Source organism: Galeopterus variegatus, unplaced genomic scaffold (genome assembly GCF_000696425.1).
Source record: "Galeopterus variegatus unplaced genomic scaffold, G_variegatus-3.0.2 Scaffold6, whole genome shotgun sequence".
NCBI lineage: Eukaryota > Metazoa > Chordata > Mammalia > Dermoptera > Cynocephalidae > Galeopterus > Galeopterus variegatus.
Genome location: NW_007726117.1, coordinates 1275548 through 1292792, shown reverse-complemented (window position 1 = coordinate 1292792; position 17245 = coordinate 1275548). Strand labels below are relative to the sequence as shown.

Below are 17245 nucleotides of genomic sequence, written 5' to 3'. Positions count from 1 at the left end.
CCAGTGAGCGGGAACCAGTCTCCACATGGGATCCAAACCCTCGGCGGGAGCGCCACCGCGCTCCCAAGCAGCGCACTCTCCAGTGCGCCACCGGGCCGGCCCTTATTTTCGTGTTTTATGTAGGCTTTGCAGTTATATTTTTTTATAATCAAAAATAATTTGTAGAAGTCATTGTGCAAATTGACTTTCAGACTTTTAGCAGAATAGTTTTTTTTTGAACACTTCACCTAGTATTGGATAAAATAACAGAGAAATCAATTGTAAATAGTAGTTAGAGTATCAAATGTGAATTTAATAGAGTCTAGGAAGTTTTCCTGAGACCATTTAACCTGATACTGTATATATGCTGATTAGATGAGATTCAAGATGGTCTACTACATGTAAGATAATGTCTTTGCTGCAACAAAATCATCAGTTAAGTGTGCTTATGGTATCTTGGCTTTGATGTAGCATTTCAGAATTTAGTACAGTAGAACAAATAATTTAAAAAATTAATAGCAGCCTCCCCACAGCACCTCTCATTCCTTGACTCTTGCTTCACAAAGGCAGAGATCTCTGTCTTGTTTACTTCCATATCGTAGGTGTCTTATATCTGTGCATAGAAGCTGAATATTTGTTGAGTTAATTCATTACAGTCCTTCCCTCCTAAATATAAAGACATTAAAATAGAAACCTTTTGTTGTTGTGTAACGTTACACTAATAGGAAAAACAAGAAGAAAGTGAGCTTCGTTCTCTGCCACCTCCTTCCCCTGCCCACTTGGCTGCTTTAAGTGTTGCAGTTATTGAAATGGCAAAAGAACAAGGAATAACAGATGGTGAACTCAGAGTCCGTCAGGAAATTGTGGAGGAAATGTCAAAGGTTATAACCACATTTTTACCAGGTACAAATACATTTTATATTTAATTTTTAAAATTACAAAGTCTTCCCCTTGCTTCCTCTTGAACTAGGGTAAATTTCTCAATGTTTTCCTCCCCCCCCTTTTTTTCTTCTTAAAAGTAAATGAATTTGATTGTTTTATGAATGACTTTTCTGGGGGGAAATATTTCAGAAAAGGAAAATAGAGAATTATGGTACAGCAAAATCTTGTAATAAGAAAAAAAGATTTTTAAAAAGCTAGATAATAGGATCACTTCTTAGTGGTCAAATATTTTATTTCATATTAATTTTTCAGTGTCTTTGATTTCTTTTTTTTTTTTTTTTTTTGTCTTTTTCCGTGTCCGGCAACGGATCGCAACCCTCTGTGTCGCCCCCGTACCGGACCGGGACCGGCAACGGGATCACAACCCTCGGTGCTGCTCCTGCGCCTCGCTCAGCCAGTGAGCGGGAACCGGTCTGTATGTGGGATCCGAACCCTCGGGCGGGAGCGCCGCCGCGCTTCCCAAGCGGCGCACTATCCAGTGCGCCACCGGGCCGGCCCAGTGTCTTTGATTTCTGAATGGATTTTTTAGTTACATTATTTTCAGTATAAACATTCCAACAAGTCACTGAATAAAATTACTATTGCTTTATGTTGGGGAAAAATTCACTTTGAGTTGGAACTTTAGAGAAAGCTTATTTTTTGGTACAAGGGGATATCAGGTCAGGATTATTTATGTATATGCTATTTTCTTAGCCTGTGTCAATTTTTGGATCAATATAGGGTTTAAGTAAATGTATCTTTTTTTTTTTCTTTTTCGTGACCGGTGAGGGGATCACAACCCTTGGTGTGGTGTTGCCCGCACCGCACTCAGCTAGTGAGCGCACCGGCCAGTCCTATATAGGATCCGAACCCGTGGCGGGAGCATCGCTGTACTCACAGCGCCGCACTCTCCCGAGTGTGCCATGGGGCCGGCCCAAGTAAATGTATCTTAAATAAGATTGATTTCTTACCACCAAAGGGATTTTGGACAGTTGATAAATTATAGTTTCATATAGATCCACTGTGAGATTTGTAAGAAAGAATATAAAATAAAAATTTTTAAATGAAAAAATGTCATTTCTTTCTATTATTTCTGTAATAATATGTTTTTCTACTTAAAATACATTGAACACTAATTTAATTATGTATTAAAACAATTCACTATTATTATATGAATAAAAATGAAATTTTTATGACTTTAATGACTTGGATGACTTTCAGACTTTTTGTGAGCCTGAAAAGTAGACTTTTATATATACAGCTGAGCATGAACTTAAACTTTCTTTTTTTTTTTTTGTCTTTTGTCTTTTTCCGTGTCCGGCAACGGATCGCAACCCTCAGTGTTGCCCCCGTACCGGACCGGGGACCGGCAACGGGATCGCAACCCTCGGCGTTGCTCCTGCGCCTCGCTCAGCCAGTGAGTGGGAACTGGTCCATATGTGGGATCCGAACCCTCGGGCGGGAGCGCCGCCGCGCTTCCCAAGCGGCGCACTTATCCAGTGCGCCACCGGGCCGGCCCCAGAGTGTATACTTTCTTTTTTTTTTTTTGTCTTTTGTCTTTTTCCGTGTCCGGCAACGGATCGCAACCCTCAGTGTTGCCCCCGTACCGGACCGGGGACCGGCAACGGGATCGCAAGCCTCGGCGTTGCTCCCGCGCCTCGCTCAGCCAGTGAGCGGGAACCGGTCTGTATGTGGGATCCGAACCCTCGGGCGGGAGCGCCGCCGCGCCTCCCAAGCGGCGCACTATCCAGTGCGCCACCGGGCCGGCCCCAACTTTCTAAGAAACTAAATCTGCATGATCAGTCCCAATCATACTATTTTCAACTTGCCCTCTGGTGAGATCCCTTAAAATTTTGCCTTCTGATGGGTTTTGAAATAACACATTTGATAGTCTGAGAAAGATGTAGGTAGTGTGTTATTGTTTCTATTTATTTTGTTCTATGCATTTCTGAGGGCCACAGAGTTTTTTGGATTTTAGGTTTACAATATTAATTTACTTGCTTCATTTTGTATTTTAAAAACAAATTGGTATTGAACGTCTGTGATCCTTTCCCATTCAAAGTGTTATCTCTTATATAAATACAAATATCAAAATTAAATGTTGTTTGTGACAGTAGCTATAGCTAGGTTAATATATTTCGTTACTGTTATATATTGAATACTAAACAAATTCTGTCCTTTCTGTATGAACTATTATTAAAATTTTGTTTAAACACTGAACTTTTATGAGTAATTTCTTTTTCCCTTCTCTGTTCCTGCATCTCATAACTCAGAAGCATTTTTATTATTTTATAGGTCAGTTAGAAAGGGTTCATTCTTCTATGATCACTGTACTAGAAATGTAAGATGCAGAATTGAAGTATATGCAATTTTCCTGCCGTTTTTTAAAGCTCCTGTATTTGCATGCTATTTCATGCTTCAATGTTTTTTCTTTATTCCAGAATGTTCACTGAGGTTGTATGGCTCATCTCTGACTAAGTTTGCTCTGAAAAGTAGTGATGTTAATATAGATATAAAATTTCCTCCCAAGGTAAGTAGTTAGAAAAGAACCTTTCCTGTATGGTTCTTAACTAGTGCTTAGTAATTTTTATGGGTTATCTTTTTTGAGAAGGGGTAGGGGAATAATAAACTCTGTCTTGTAGAATACTATCATAATGACTAAACAGTGTTTTTGGAAGTTACTATTAGGTTTCATACATAGGCAGGATAAAAGAAATAAGGGATGGGGGAAAAATGGAAGTATAGGCTGCAAAAGAAAAAAGTGCTTATAAATGGGCATGTTGAATAGTTATTATTTCTGGTAAGCAGTATAGAAAGTGGGAAGAGTTTTGAAATCAGACATCTGTATTCAAATCATGGCTGCATTGAGCAAGTTAATGGACCTTTTCGAGCCTTAGTTTCCTCATTTCCAAACAGGGATAATAACTTTTATATTAAATGAGGTGATATATATCAGGTGTTTTAGTATAGTACCTGGTACATGATGGGTACTTTTAATAAGTAGTTACTAGTGTCATTAGCAACAGTAACAATATTATTTAGTGCTGGTAACATTGCATATTTATTGACATAGCTAACATTTGAAATAATCAGTCATTTTATGTTTTTAATTTTTTGAATAATAAATTTATGCTCAAGGAAGTTTGATTTGAGTGAAAATTTGTTCTTTTAATTGCCAGTCCTTTACACTTACTTTATAATTAATGTGTGATTATTAAATACTTTTAAATATCAGCAAAGTACACTTTAAACTAAACATTTGACAAGCTTGTTATGTAAAATAGTATTTTACTCTGAGCCTTTGGCTAGGCTGCCAGTTTTCTGTATCCCTTAAAGTTCTTATCTCAACAACTTCTTTTTAACAGCCATTTGGTAAACTTGTTTTTTTTCCATTTGTTTTATTGTGAAATTCCAGAAACTTTTTTCGCTCTAAGAACTCATTCCAGGAGTGTTGCTGGAATAATAGTGCTACATCATTTATTAGATTCTACTTCTGTGAACAAAATTTGTTGACATAAAAAGTTAAATGCTATTCTCTTTTCCTTATTTTAAAATACAGAACATGATTTTATTTAAATGTTATTCTTTAACGAAATTTAGTTCTCCCTAACCTTCTGCTACTTGAACTTTGAAATTAGTATATTGATTTAATTTGGAACTTTTTTAGATGAATCATCCAGATCTTCTGATACAAGTGCTTGGAATTTTAAAAAGAAATGGTGAGTTTTTTTCCTTTTTAAAAAATTTATCTTTCTAAAGGTACATGCAGTGCGTTATCTGCATATGGCTAACCAAGTTAAAACTAAAACTGCTAGTATACTTGAGTCATTACATTACATATGGACAGATATATAAATATTTATATTTGTTTAATAGATATAGTAGAAAATATAATTTACCTGTTAGGTAAAAAGTACCATATTACAATTGAAATGAAAAAAACTGCCTTTTGGGTGATTTACAAAATATTAGCTTTGAATATTATGGATATTTCTTGTGTAAAAGAAGAAAGAAAAACTATAATCATTAGGAGGTCATTGATGAAGTAAGGTTAGTTAGGGAGAGACTTGGAATAAAAATGTGTGCATGCATTAAGTAAATATGTTCCCCCCCCTCATAAATCAGTGATATTAACTTAGTTTAATCATTTATGTTATATCAACTGAACCATACCTAGTAAGTCTTTTATGTGTGCCTTATCTATCTGGATTGCTTTTGTAAACAGGACGTTAATATAGGTAAAAATACTTTTAAGATAAAATTTTTAAAAATTATAAGTGTCTCAAACCAGACCCCAGGGCATGTATTACAATCTGGAAGATTATTTTCCTGGTTTTTATCTACTTTTTTTGTTATAAAGTAGGTGCTGAAGAGCTCAGGATCTGGAACCAGACTTTCCAGTCTCAGATTTTAGTTCTGCCACTTATTCGTGTTTGTTCTTTGACAAATTACTGCAGTGTTAATACTTTAGTTTTCTTATCTGTAAAATGGCAATAGTATAGTATCTTTTTAAATGAGAAAGTTGTGAAGATGAAAAATATTGTGAGTTAATCCATAGCTTAGAAAAGTGCCTGGTATCCAATAACTTCATATTAAATTTTTGCTGCTGAGATTATTACCTTAAATTTTATGAATCAAAAGAAGCAGGAAAAAAATATTTGCAGTTTGGCTTAGAAGAGATAGCCCTTTTTTAGCCTTACCTTTTTGCTGGCTTTCTATCTGCCCTATCAACTCTGTGTTATTTATTAGTTGCATGTTGCCCATTGTCTTGGAAAATTAGTTTTTTAAGTTTGGTATAGTTTATCATGTAAAGATATTTTAATATAGTTTTTTCTTAATAAATGCTTGTTTCTAATTAAACAAAAACTTCAAAGCATATTACAGTAAGAGGTAGACATAGTTTTTACCTCTTCAGACTTAATAGTTTCAACCTAACATAAATATTTAAAATGTCCTTTCCACTAAAATACATGAGTAGATCATCCTAAGTCGTATAACTTAGGTATATAAAACTCAGTCTGATTGTAAAATTGACTATTTCCTCTTTTCTGTCCTCATTGTATCCTCTAGAGACCTCTATCCTGTCACCTACAGGATTTATTTGTTTATATATTTGTGTTCCAAACTCCTCATTGAGATCTTTGTGTCTTACTCATTGTCATATCTACCTTGCGTAACGAAGTTTCTTACATATATGTCTTCAGTACATGTTTTTTGAATTAATTATTAATTCCAACAACTTCTACTGAGGGAGATTTTCTTTGAATTTCAAGTGAAATAATGTTAATCCATCTATCTTTATTTAGATTAGACATTTATGGCATAAGGGCTACCTTGAAGGTATAGAGAAAAACTTCAGAATGGAAAGGCACTTTGTCTGGTTAGTCCTTCCTTAGACAGTTTGAGAAGGCAGATTCTTCATATATTAATAGAAAATGAGGCCAGCAGAGTTAGGTTCTACTTGCATGGATAATTAAAAGAACTAAACTGTCAAAGCATGATACGTCCTCATTTTTTGACTCCTATGGAAATGACCTTCAGAAGTAAGTTGTATCCTCTCTGCTATATCTATGAAAGTTTAACAACTTTGACTAGATTATATACTTACTTGGAAATATTCAAACTTTTAGGAATGTTAAGACCTTTCTTCTTAAGGTGATTATAATTTTTGGACAGTATTTGGGACTGTACCTGTGGTTTGTGATATACAGCAAATAACACCGAGAGAGGTAAGAGAGTCTGTTGGATTGATGCTCGTTATGAGAAGAGTGGATTATCCCACAGAAGCACTGAGTGTGATTTTTTAGAAAGAAACTATTACTTAATGTTTACCATAGAATAAATATTTTAGAGATATTGACATTAGCTTACTTTTTTTTTCCTTATTAGTATTATATGTAGATGTGGAATCTGATTTTCACGCTAAAGTTCCTGTTGTGGTGTGCAAAGATCGGAAAAGGTTGGTAACAATGAAGAGAAAATAAAGTATTTGAAAAACAAATAACCAAATTTGTAGTGAACATCTTCAAGAGAGAAAATTTTTGTTTTAGATTTCTCCTTGGATTAATTTCTGTTTATTAAAAATAGCAAGCTTACTAAATGCATATGAACAGGAAATAGAATTACCAGACAGTTGAAAATAAAACAGTCTAGGCAAAACTTCTCATTTTTTTCTCAAGTTTATTCATTTACCCGATAGTATTGAGCATTTACTTATATGTAGATACTGCTTTACTTTTGGGATAGAAACATAAATAAGAAATAGCTTCTCTTCTCAAAGATCTCACAGTCTATTAGAATCTAGTTTTTAGTTTGCTAAAATTGAATGAGTCATTCAAGATTGATCTTGCCTTTCTAGACAGGTAGCTGTGGGACCGAGAGGGCAAAGTGCCTTTGAAAAAGGAAAAGAAAATAATCCTATTTGAGATCAATGTGGGAGACATGGAAATAATACAGTAAAGATAACATGTTCTTTGATTCATTATTAACTTGTATCTCTTATATTTTAAGATTACCGTATTTTCTTATTCAAAGCAAGAAGAGTGTTTGGAAATCTAGTTCAACTTTCTTATTTTCTAAATTAGAAAATTTAGATCTGGAGGGGTTAAGCAATTTGTCCAAATTCACATCATTTAGGGGAAAACTAAAATTGGAATGGAGGCTGTATTAGTCTGTTTTATTTCACTTATAACAGTACCCGACTGGGTAATTTATAAAGAAACAGAATTTATTTCTTAAAGTTTTAGAGGCTGGGAAGTCCAAGGTCCAGGGCCTTTTTGGTTGGTATTCTCTGCAGAGTCCTGAGGTAGTTCAGGGTATCACATGGTGAGGGAGCAAGAGCACATAATGTACTCACTTGCTGTCCTTATAAAGTAACCAGTGCCTCTGCCATGATAACCCACTCAGCCATTAATCCATGAATGGATTAATCCATTCATGAGGGCATAGCCCTCACAATCCATTCACTTCCAAAGGCCCTACCTCTCAACACTGCCACGTTGGGGATGAAGCTTCCACATGAGCTTTGATGGGGACAGACTTTCAGACTACAGCAGAGGCAATCTGACTTCTGGTATTTTTTCCCACCACATTGTGTTAAATTGCCTCTGTATGCCAACCTCAGATTCATTCTTCTCCCTGCCGCTAAAATATCTCCACTGCACTCTGTTACCCCATTTAAGGTAGCTCCTATTTTCATTTAAATACAAGCATAACTTGTGGGTTAATATGTAAATCCTTTCTAATCTTTAATCTAAAAACAACATATCAATAAAATCTTGGATAGGAAAAATCAGAGTCAAGAGGTATAGTTAGTTCAGTATTTCATTTTTTGTTTTTATCATGTATGTGCAAAGCAAAAAGAATGAACTAGGAAAGTATGTTGCACTCTTTGACATTGAAGACATCAATGTCCTTTCTCTCATATAAATTAAATTTTGGTGATTCATAATGCTGCTTTTGAAATTAATTTCTCATAAACTTAAATACTAAATGCAGTTAAAATTTGTTTCTGAAGTACAAATGAATGTTAAAGTTATCTTTCTTAATATATAGTATTCAGTTAGCTCAAAATTTATTAAAACATTTTTTGGGGGAAGGCAGCTAGGTGGTAAGGGTATCCAAACCCTTTACTTTAGTGTTACCAGCACCACGCCCTCCCAAGTGAGCTAACTGGCTAGTCTAAAACATTTGTTTTTATTATGACTTTTTAGGTATTAGAATACAGTGACTGAAAAGGGTAGCCACAGGATTTGAAGTATTCTGCTTTTTTAAGGTACTAATACAGTGAAATTTGTTTCTTTCTCATTCATAGTGGTTTACTTTGTAGAGTGAGTGCAGGAAATGATATGGCATGCCTCACTACTGATTTGCTTGCTGCTCTTGGCAAAATGGAACCTGTCTTTACCCCTTTGGTGTTAGCCTTTCGCTATTGGGCTAAGGTAAGTGGAACAGAATATAAAGTATGTAATCTTCAAAGTAAGTCAGGCTTTTTCTTGCACTGACTTCAAATGTAAATCATAACATATGAGACAATAGTTATCTGTGCTACACAGAAAGCATTGTGGCAGGTTCTGATTTATGGACATGAAGATAAAGTTTCATAGACATATAGACTTATTTATATATTTTAGAATTTTTTATGGTCATACTTTATTCTCCTATAATGTACTATAGAAACGTTCTCTTTCATATCTTGACATATGAAGCTCAGGTTCTCACTCTTATTTTAAAGTTGTAAGGTTGTAAGATGTAAGTTAAGGTTTGTTGGCACATCTTTTCCCAATCTCTGAGAATGCTATTCTTTTTCCTCTAAATCATTGATAACCTGTAGCAATTTCTGATTGGGTACCTGCTGAGGAGTAGTTATCTAAGTTTCCTAAACTAGAATTAATTTATATTTCTGAAGGCTCTGGTGTCCTTTTCTTTGGTAGAGACAAGGAGTGGTTAAATAAGTAATTACTGATATCAGGCCAAATGACCAGAGAGAGAGATTTTAGCTTTTTGTGTGTATGTTCTTACCTTACCTTTTAGACTAGCGATGAGTAAATTCTCAGTCTTTTACAAAGAAGACTGATTAAGGGGGTGGTGGTAAAGTGATAACATAAGAGCAAAAGCAGCCAGAGGATTCTTTTTAGAATTTTTTGTCTGGACTCTAATTAGAGCCTTAGCCCTGTGCTTGGGGCAGTACCAGCTGGCCGAGTTCGGCTTGAAAAGTAAGGTATAGTCAGAAAGCTGAAGGTTGGGGCTTCTTCATACTCAAAGCCTTTGTATTGGCTATTTCCTTCATGTAGAATGTTCTGACCCTGGGTATCCAGAATGGTTTACTCTATTAATTTTTTCAAGTGTCTTCTCAAATTTCACCTTATCTGAGTTTCCCAGACCACCCTATATGAAATATCATTTCCTTTATCATTCTCTCTGACTTTACCCTTCTTTATTTTTTCATAGCACTCACTACCACCTGCCATACATATATTTATTTGTTTACAATCTGTTTTCTTCCATTTAATTGTAACTCTTCAAAAGCAGGGATTTTAATCTGTTTTGTTTATTCACTGCTGGTTCTCAGTGCCTCTTATTTTACTGTCAGCACATAGTAAGCACTTGTTAAATGCTTGTTGAATAAATGACCCAGTTTCTTCAGAAAAGAGATTTTTAACCCTTGGAAGTGATTGGGGGAAGTGAACCAGGCTGGGAGAAGGTGATTACCTCCTCTTATTTATCTCATACTCTGTGCCTAGCACAATTCCTAGCATACTACAGGAATTCAGTGCTGTGAAATAGAATAAGCCAGTTCCAATTCTAGGTTTTTTTTGCCAAGTCTTTATGTGATTTTTGAGTGAGCTACTTCTCCTAAGTCTCAATTTTTGCATCTGGACAGATTATTTTGAAAATGGTATGTTATAATTCATGAGAATATACTTTGAGCTCTAAAATGCTATCCAAATAAAAGGGATGAAAGAATACACAGCTGCCTCTGGGTTGGTACTTCTTCTTATGCCTAAAGTTTGTAGTGGTCATATCAGTTTTCCTACATTCTTTTATTCAATAAAATAAGTAGACTGTATTAGAAGAATATAAATGATACACAAAGAATTGTTTTTATTTTGAAAAAAATGTGGCCTATAAACTTTCTTTCCTGAAGTGGCTCTTAGAAAAGGTTGTCCGTATTGTATTAGCACTTGATACATATTGATTCTAAACACACCAGTCAGTGAAGAACACTAAAACATACATTACAAAACTGGTCCTAGAGAGGATCCTTTCTGTTTCTCACAGAATAATATGTCTCAATTTTGGTAGCTGTATTAGTTGCAAAGGGCTTTTTTTTCATGATTTTCATTTTCTCAGTTTATTATAAGAAACTCAGAAATGATACCTAATGTATCTTTCTTCTGAAAAACTTTTTAAACAGTTTTGTTTCTCTTGAAGTTTTTAGCTGTACTGTGCATTGTCTAGTAAAGCACAGATTTTCCATGATTTGGGGGTTCAGAAAAATTCTAGTATATTCTAGTGGAATATTTCAAGCTCTTCTTGACAAGTGTTTTTTTTATCCTTTTTTATATTGAATTGTAAGCTTAAGTGTACCAAGCCATTGTTGCTCTAGTTATTGTGCTAAATCTTTATCTAAGGAAGAAAATAATGATTTAAAAAATAATTCACATATAGACCAAACTTACTTATGTAGATGCAATAATCTAAATAAAATAAGCAAATGGAATATATCAATGTATCAAACCTTAATATGCCATGACTATGCAGAATTTATTTCAGGAATATAAGACTGGTTTAATATCAGGAAGTCTGTTAATATAACTTATATTAACAAATTAAAGCAGATGCTGAAAGGGCATGTTCTTCCTAAAATAAAACTTGTAAGTAAATTAGAAATGGAAGTTAATGATAAAGACTATTTACAAAGAAAAAAACCCAAAATAATAACAGACATCATTCTATACAGGGAATTGCTCAAGTCATATATGTTAAAGTTAGGAATATTACAGAGATGTTCACCATCGATGTTATACATTGTTTTGGAGAGTTTAGGAAATGCAATAAGAAAGTAAAATGAAATGAAGTAATAAATGTAAATATTGGAAAAATGATAAAGTTATCTCTTCTTGCTAGTGATATGGTTGTATACTTGGAAAACCTTAGTAAAAAACTACTAGGATAAACAAGATAATTTGGTAAGATGATTAAATACAAGGTAAATAAACAAAAACCAGTGGCTTTTCTCTACCATGAAAATAACCTGGTAGAATGGAAATGGGGAAAAATATTACCATCATGACAGCAACACAAATTATAAAATGCTGAGGAATAAACTTAATAAGAAAGGTATGGGAAGAAAATTATGTTATTTCAAGGTGAAAATGAAATCTGTGCCAATTCATCCATTCAGGAAACATTTGTTAAATGTCTCCTATGTGCCAGTCGCTGTTCTACATTCTGGGAACATCTAACAAGACATACAAAGTCCTGCTGTCATAGAGCTTACATACCTCTGAAAGAATCAGACAGTAAACAAATACGTAAATCTGGTAGAGTTTAGTGCTATAAAAATGAAATGATGTGATAAGAGAGTGACATTACATTGGACGGTCAGGGAAAGTTTTTGAGTAAGTGATATTTAAGCTCAGACTAGCAATAGCCAACAACATGAAGATCTGATAGAATAGCTTCTAGTGTATAGCTAGTGCAAAGCCTCTAAGATAGGAATGAGCTTGTGAGTAGCAAAAAGGAAGGCAGGAATGGTTGGAATGAAGTGAGTGAGGGTGAAAGTAGGAAGAGATTAGGTAAGACAGATAATTTCTGTGGTAAGAAATTTGGACATTAATGGCAGTGAGAGAACACAGGAAGTATTTTAAAAGCAATCTGGGTCAATGATATGATGGCATTTATTAGCTGAATCTTAAGTTGTTATGAGTTCTAAAATTACTGAGACCTTGGAAAAAGAAGAAAAAGAAGGAAAAGCAGTGTATGACTTCATCTTATGTATGCTTTGAAAAGATCACTCTGGGGTAAAGAATGGAAATGGGGAGTGCAGTGAAAAGACTGTTGTGGTATATCAGCAAGAGATGATAATGATTTGATAATGCTAGGTTAGAGTGAATACCAAAGCAAATTAGATAGATTTGGGATAAGTTTTCAAGGTAAGATTTACAGATGTATTGGGTGTGAGAGTTGAGGGAAAGCAAGTAATTGACAACTCCTAAATTTTTGGAAAATGCATAGATACGAAATTCTTAGATAGGGAGATGATATCCCTAAAATATAAAATTTCTGTAAATTAATTAGAATTATCAATGGTTTTAAAAAATTTAATGAAATTATCTTCAAGTTTGTATAGAAGAATTAATGTCTGAGAATAACCTAAAGAATTCAGAGATTAGTGAAGGGGGACCTATTTTACCTCTTTATAACTTCTTTACTCAAGAGTACGCTATTGGTATAGGTGGGAACAGAGTAGAATGCCTAGATCCTGGTATGTGAGATTTTAACATATGAAAAAATAAAAGATTTCTTTTCAGTGATAAAAATTGGCTTATTTAATAAATACTGCTGACACAACTGCATCTTCCTGGAAGGAAATAATTTTGGTCCCTTAGCACACTAAATGCAAAAATAAATTCACTTAAATGAAAATTTAAAACTTTAGAAGAAACTTTAGGAGTATGTATGTAAACTACAGGTTAGGGAGATTTCTTTTACTGTGATAGGATACCTAGAAACTACATAAGATAAGCATATTTAACTATGTAAACATTAAAAAAATTTTATGTGGTAAAAGATACCATAAATATTGTCAAAAGGAAAATAGTAGATTGAGAAAAATAACATCTTTCAAATATGTCAGATATAAAGGGTTATCTATAATTAAAACAAACTCCTACAAATTGATATATAATGTATGAAAATAGAAAAACTGGCAAAAGGCAATTCAGAAAAGAATAAGTTTAAATGGTTAGTAAACATATGAAAAATTGCATCAACTTTGTTAGGGTCAAGGGCATGCAAATTGAAGTCACTATTAAATATTACATCTCATCTATCCCATTGACAATTATTTTTTAAGTGATAATATGTAGCGTTGGAAGGGGTGTGTATACATTCATATGTAACTGGTAGAAAGTAGAAATTTTTATAATGATTTTGGAAAACAGTCATGATATTTATTAGAATTAAAATATTCATATATCATATATTAAGTCAAACACATTCCTAGGAATGTAGCATGTAGAAATAAGCAGTAGTACTTAGGAAATATGTATAAGGATAAATATTACAGCATTGTTTAAAGTGGCAAAAACTGGGGGAAAAAGTGTGGATGTCATAGAGTGGGGGAACTATTAAGTAACAATACAGATCATAGACTTAAATTTAACTATTTAAAAGAAAATGTTAGATATGTGCTAATTGACCTAAAGGAATTTTCTTGATGCATCGTTAAGGGAGAAGAGTAATATACAGAGAGATACCTATAATATACTCTTTTGGTAGCTAACTGGCCATCGCTATCTTATGTATCCTTACATGCATAAAGAAATGAATGAAAAGATGGTCACCAACATGTTAATAGTTATTATTTCAGGTTGATGATATTTCAGGTCTTTCCTTATATTTTTCATTGTCTGTATTTACTAAAATGATTAGGGTAGGAAAAACAAGCTACTTTTATTGTGAAAATTAAAGCTAAATGGTGGTACTTTCTTTTCCCCTTCATTTTGCAGTTGTGCTATATTGACTCCCAAACTGATGGTGGAATCCCTTCTTACTGTTTTGCTTTAATGGTGATGTTTTTTCTGCAACAAAGAAAACCCCCTCTTCTTCCCTGCTTACTTGGAAGTTGGGTAAGCATCAGTTTGCGACACACGTATATGTGCATGTATATATGTAGTTTGCTCTTGTAGTGTGCTCTGCTCAAACATTGTAAGATGGAATTCTGGTTTGTCTGTTTGTCCATCTTTTTTTTTTTTTTTTTAATAATGTTTCCACTACCAATTTGGAATGCCTTTTTATATAGATTGAAGGCTTTGACCCAAAAAGAATGGATGACTTTCAGCTGAAGGGCATAGTAGAAGAGAAGTTTGTGAAGTGGGAATATAATTCAAGTAGTGCAACTGAGAGAAACTCAATTGCTGAGGAAAACAAAGCTAAGGCAGACCAACCAAAAGATGATACCAAGAAGACAGAAACAGACAACCAAAGTAATGCCATGAAGGAAAAACATGGCAAAGTAAGCTTTTTTTATTTTTGTTTTTGGTTTTTCTCTCTGTAGAATTTGTAATACCTTCGATTGAACCTATTTTAATAGTAGATTGACTAACTGACCTTGAGCAAGCCTCTTGGCCTCATTTTCCTCATTTATAAAGTGAGGGGTTGATCTGGTTTAGTTTTTCAATACCGAGATTCCCTAATGAATTTATACCTCATTTTGGAAGACTTGTATTGTTTGAGTCATGTTAAGGTAATTCTATCTTTTTTCATCTAGACAAAGAAAATTTCCTTCAGGAGTTGGACTTTGACCTAAACTTTAGCATATGGGAATTATGTTGCCAGATTGAGTGGAGAAATAAAGGCCCTGTGCTCTATGGGGGGTGGCTTGTTTATTTAATCATTCAACATACTTTTATTAAGGACCTGCTATGTGCCAGTCATTATCTTCATTGCTACAGAACCAAAGATGAATATACATGGACTCGTTTCTCCAGAAGCTTGTAGTCTTCTGAGTAGACAGATGCATTATTAAAGAAATTTCTGAAATCATTGCTCTAGCTAGAGAGAATTATTTGTATATTATCTGAATATACTTCCTTACTCGTATTCAACTCTCCTGCATTTGAAGACAACCTCTGTTCTCTCCTCAAACCACCAATACTCTCAGCTAATGATCTTGCTTATTACCCCATTGAGAAAACTGAAGCAATTAAGAGAATTTCTATACATTTGCACCATCATCTACTACCATCTGCACTCATGTACTCTGCCTTGCTGCCTGCTTTCATGAACTTTTCATATTCTTACCAAAAATTACTTTTTAAAAGTAATTTTTCCACCTGTATATTCAGTCCTATCCCTTCTTGTCTATTCCAGAACATCACTTTAGTAATTATTCTTTTTTCTCCTAAATTACCAATTTTTTGTTCTCTCTTTTGCAGTAAAACTTCTTGAAGGAACTATTTATTTAATATTTCCAATTTCTGTTTCCCTATAGCTCACACTAATCAGGCTTTGATGTCACCCCATCAATCTGCTAAAACTTGTATCACCAGTGTCAGTAACCGCCACATTGCTAAATCCAATGGTCATTTCTCAATTTTTATCTTTTTGGACTTATCATTAACATTTGTCAGTTGATTATTTTCTTCTTTGAAACATTTGTTCACTTGACTTTCAGGACACCATACCCATCACTGGTTATTCCTTCTCCATCTCCTTTGCTGGTTCCTTCTTTCCTTCTGATCTTTTAATGTTGAAATGCTACAGTGCTCAGTACACTCCTCTTGTGTTTGTACACTCCTCTTGTAACCTCATCATCTGTATGATAATGACTCCTAAATTTAAATCTCCAGCTAGACCTGTCCCCTGAATTCCATACTTGTATATCCAACTGCCCATTTAATGTCTCTACTTAGATGTCTAATAGATGTCTTAGACTTAATGTGTCTAAACTGAACTCCTAATCTTCCCTTCAAACTTGCTCTATACAGTTCTCTCATCTCAGTTGATGGCACTCCATTCTCTCAGTTGCTCAATTAAAAACCTTGGAGTCGTTCTTACTCCTCTCTTTCATACCCCATATCAAGTCTGTCAGGAAATCTCATCATCTCTACTTCAAAATATATCCAGAATTTGATCATCTCTCACCACTTGCATCCTGGTCTTAGCCACCATTTTGTCTGGCCTGGATTACTACCATAGCCTTCTAACAGGTTTCCCTGTATTAGCCCTTGCCCCATATCGTCTGTTCTCAACACTGCAATCAGAACGGTCCTTCTAAAACTTGTCAGATCATACCCTTCCCACTTCCCACTCTCAAAACACTTCATTTGCTTCTCATTTCATATAGAATAAAAACCAAACAGTCCTTACTAGTATTAGCTCTTTGATTTCCTCTTCTACTACTCTTCCTCTCACTCTACCACATGAGCTTTCTTGTTTTTCTTTTTAAAGATAGTCACACTCCTACTTTGTGTGTTTGGTCTATCTGTTCCCCATTCCTAGAACAATTTTCACTTTTCTTCGAATCATACATTCTCAACAAGCCCTATCCTGATCACTCTATTTAATACTGTAACCTTCCCTTGTTTCCACACTCCTATCCTATTTATCTTACCGAACTTTTTCTTTTTGCCATAGCACTTATCTTCTTCTAACTTGCTATGTAGTTTACTTATTAAGTTTGTTTGTCTTCTTTCCTTAGAAAGTAAGCTCTATGAAGGTGAGGATCTTTGTTTTTTTTTTCCAAAGATATATACCAAGTGTCTAGAATACTGCCTGGCACGTAGTAGGCACTCAATGACTAGTTGTAGAATTGAATGTGTGAACAACTGTTTCATGCCTTTATGCTGCCTAGTGGTCACTTTTAGCTGGTCTTCATCTACCTAATATCTTTGGAATTCAGATATTACCTCTTCTGTTATGAGGCACCTCCCCCCCCCGCCCCCCCTAATTAAGAGGCCCATCTTAGCATGTAGCCTCTCCTGGAATTGTTAAATTGTCTCTCACTGTGTTAATAGTCTATGGAGTAGGACCTCACCTTTTTTGAGTGGCACCATAGTATAGTGATCCTTGCCCTGTGTCTACTTCATAGGATTGTTAGAATTAATTGTTAATATAT

At 34.5% G+C, this 17245-nt stretch overlaps 1 protein-coding gene across 5 annotated transcripts in view; it reads left to right on the top strand.

Annotated features, from left to right (window-relative positions):
• Positions 1 to 17245, top strand: part of ZCCHC11 (zinc finger, CCHC domain containing 11) — a 123312-nt gene that overhangs the window by 49442 nt on the left and 56625 nt on the right. For all 5 annotated transcript variants that reach the window (XM_008578504.1, XM_008578436.1, XM_008578368.1 and 2 more), the window contains exons 5-11: positions 705 to 882; positions 3342 to 3430; positions 4568 to 4619; positions 6790 to 6859; positions 8714 to 8840; positions 14136 to 14255; positions 14429 to 14641. In XM_008578504.1, the coding sequence (XP_008576726.1) occupies positions 705 to 882; positions 3342 to 3430; positions 4568 to 4619; positions 6790 to 6859; positions 8714 to 8840; positions 14136 to 14255; positions 14429 to 14641 (849 nt within the window). The remainder of the gene's footprint in view (positions 1 to 704; positions 883 to 3341; positions 3431 to 4567; positions 4620 to 6789; positions 6860 to 8713; positions 8841 to 14135; positions 14256 to 14428; positions 14642 to 17245) is intronic.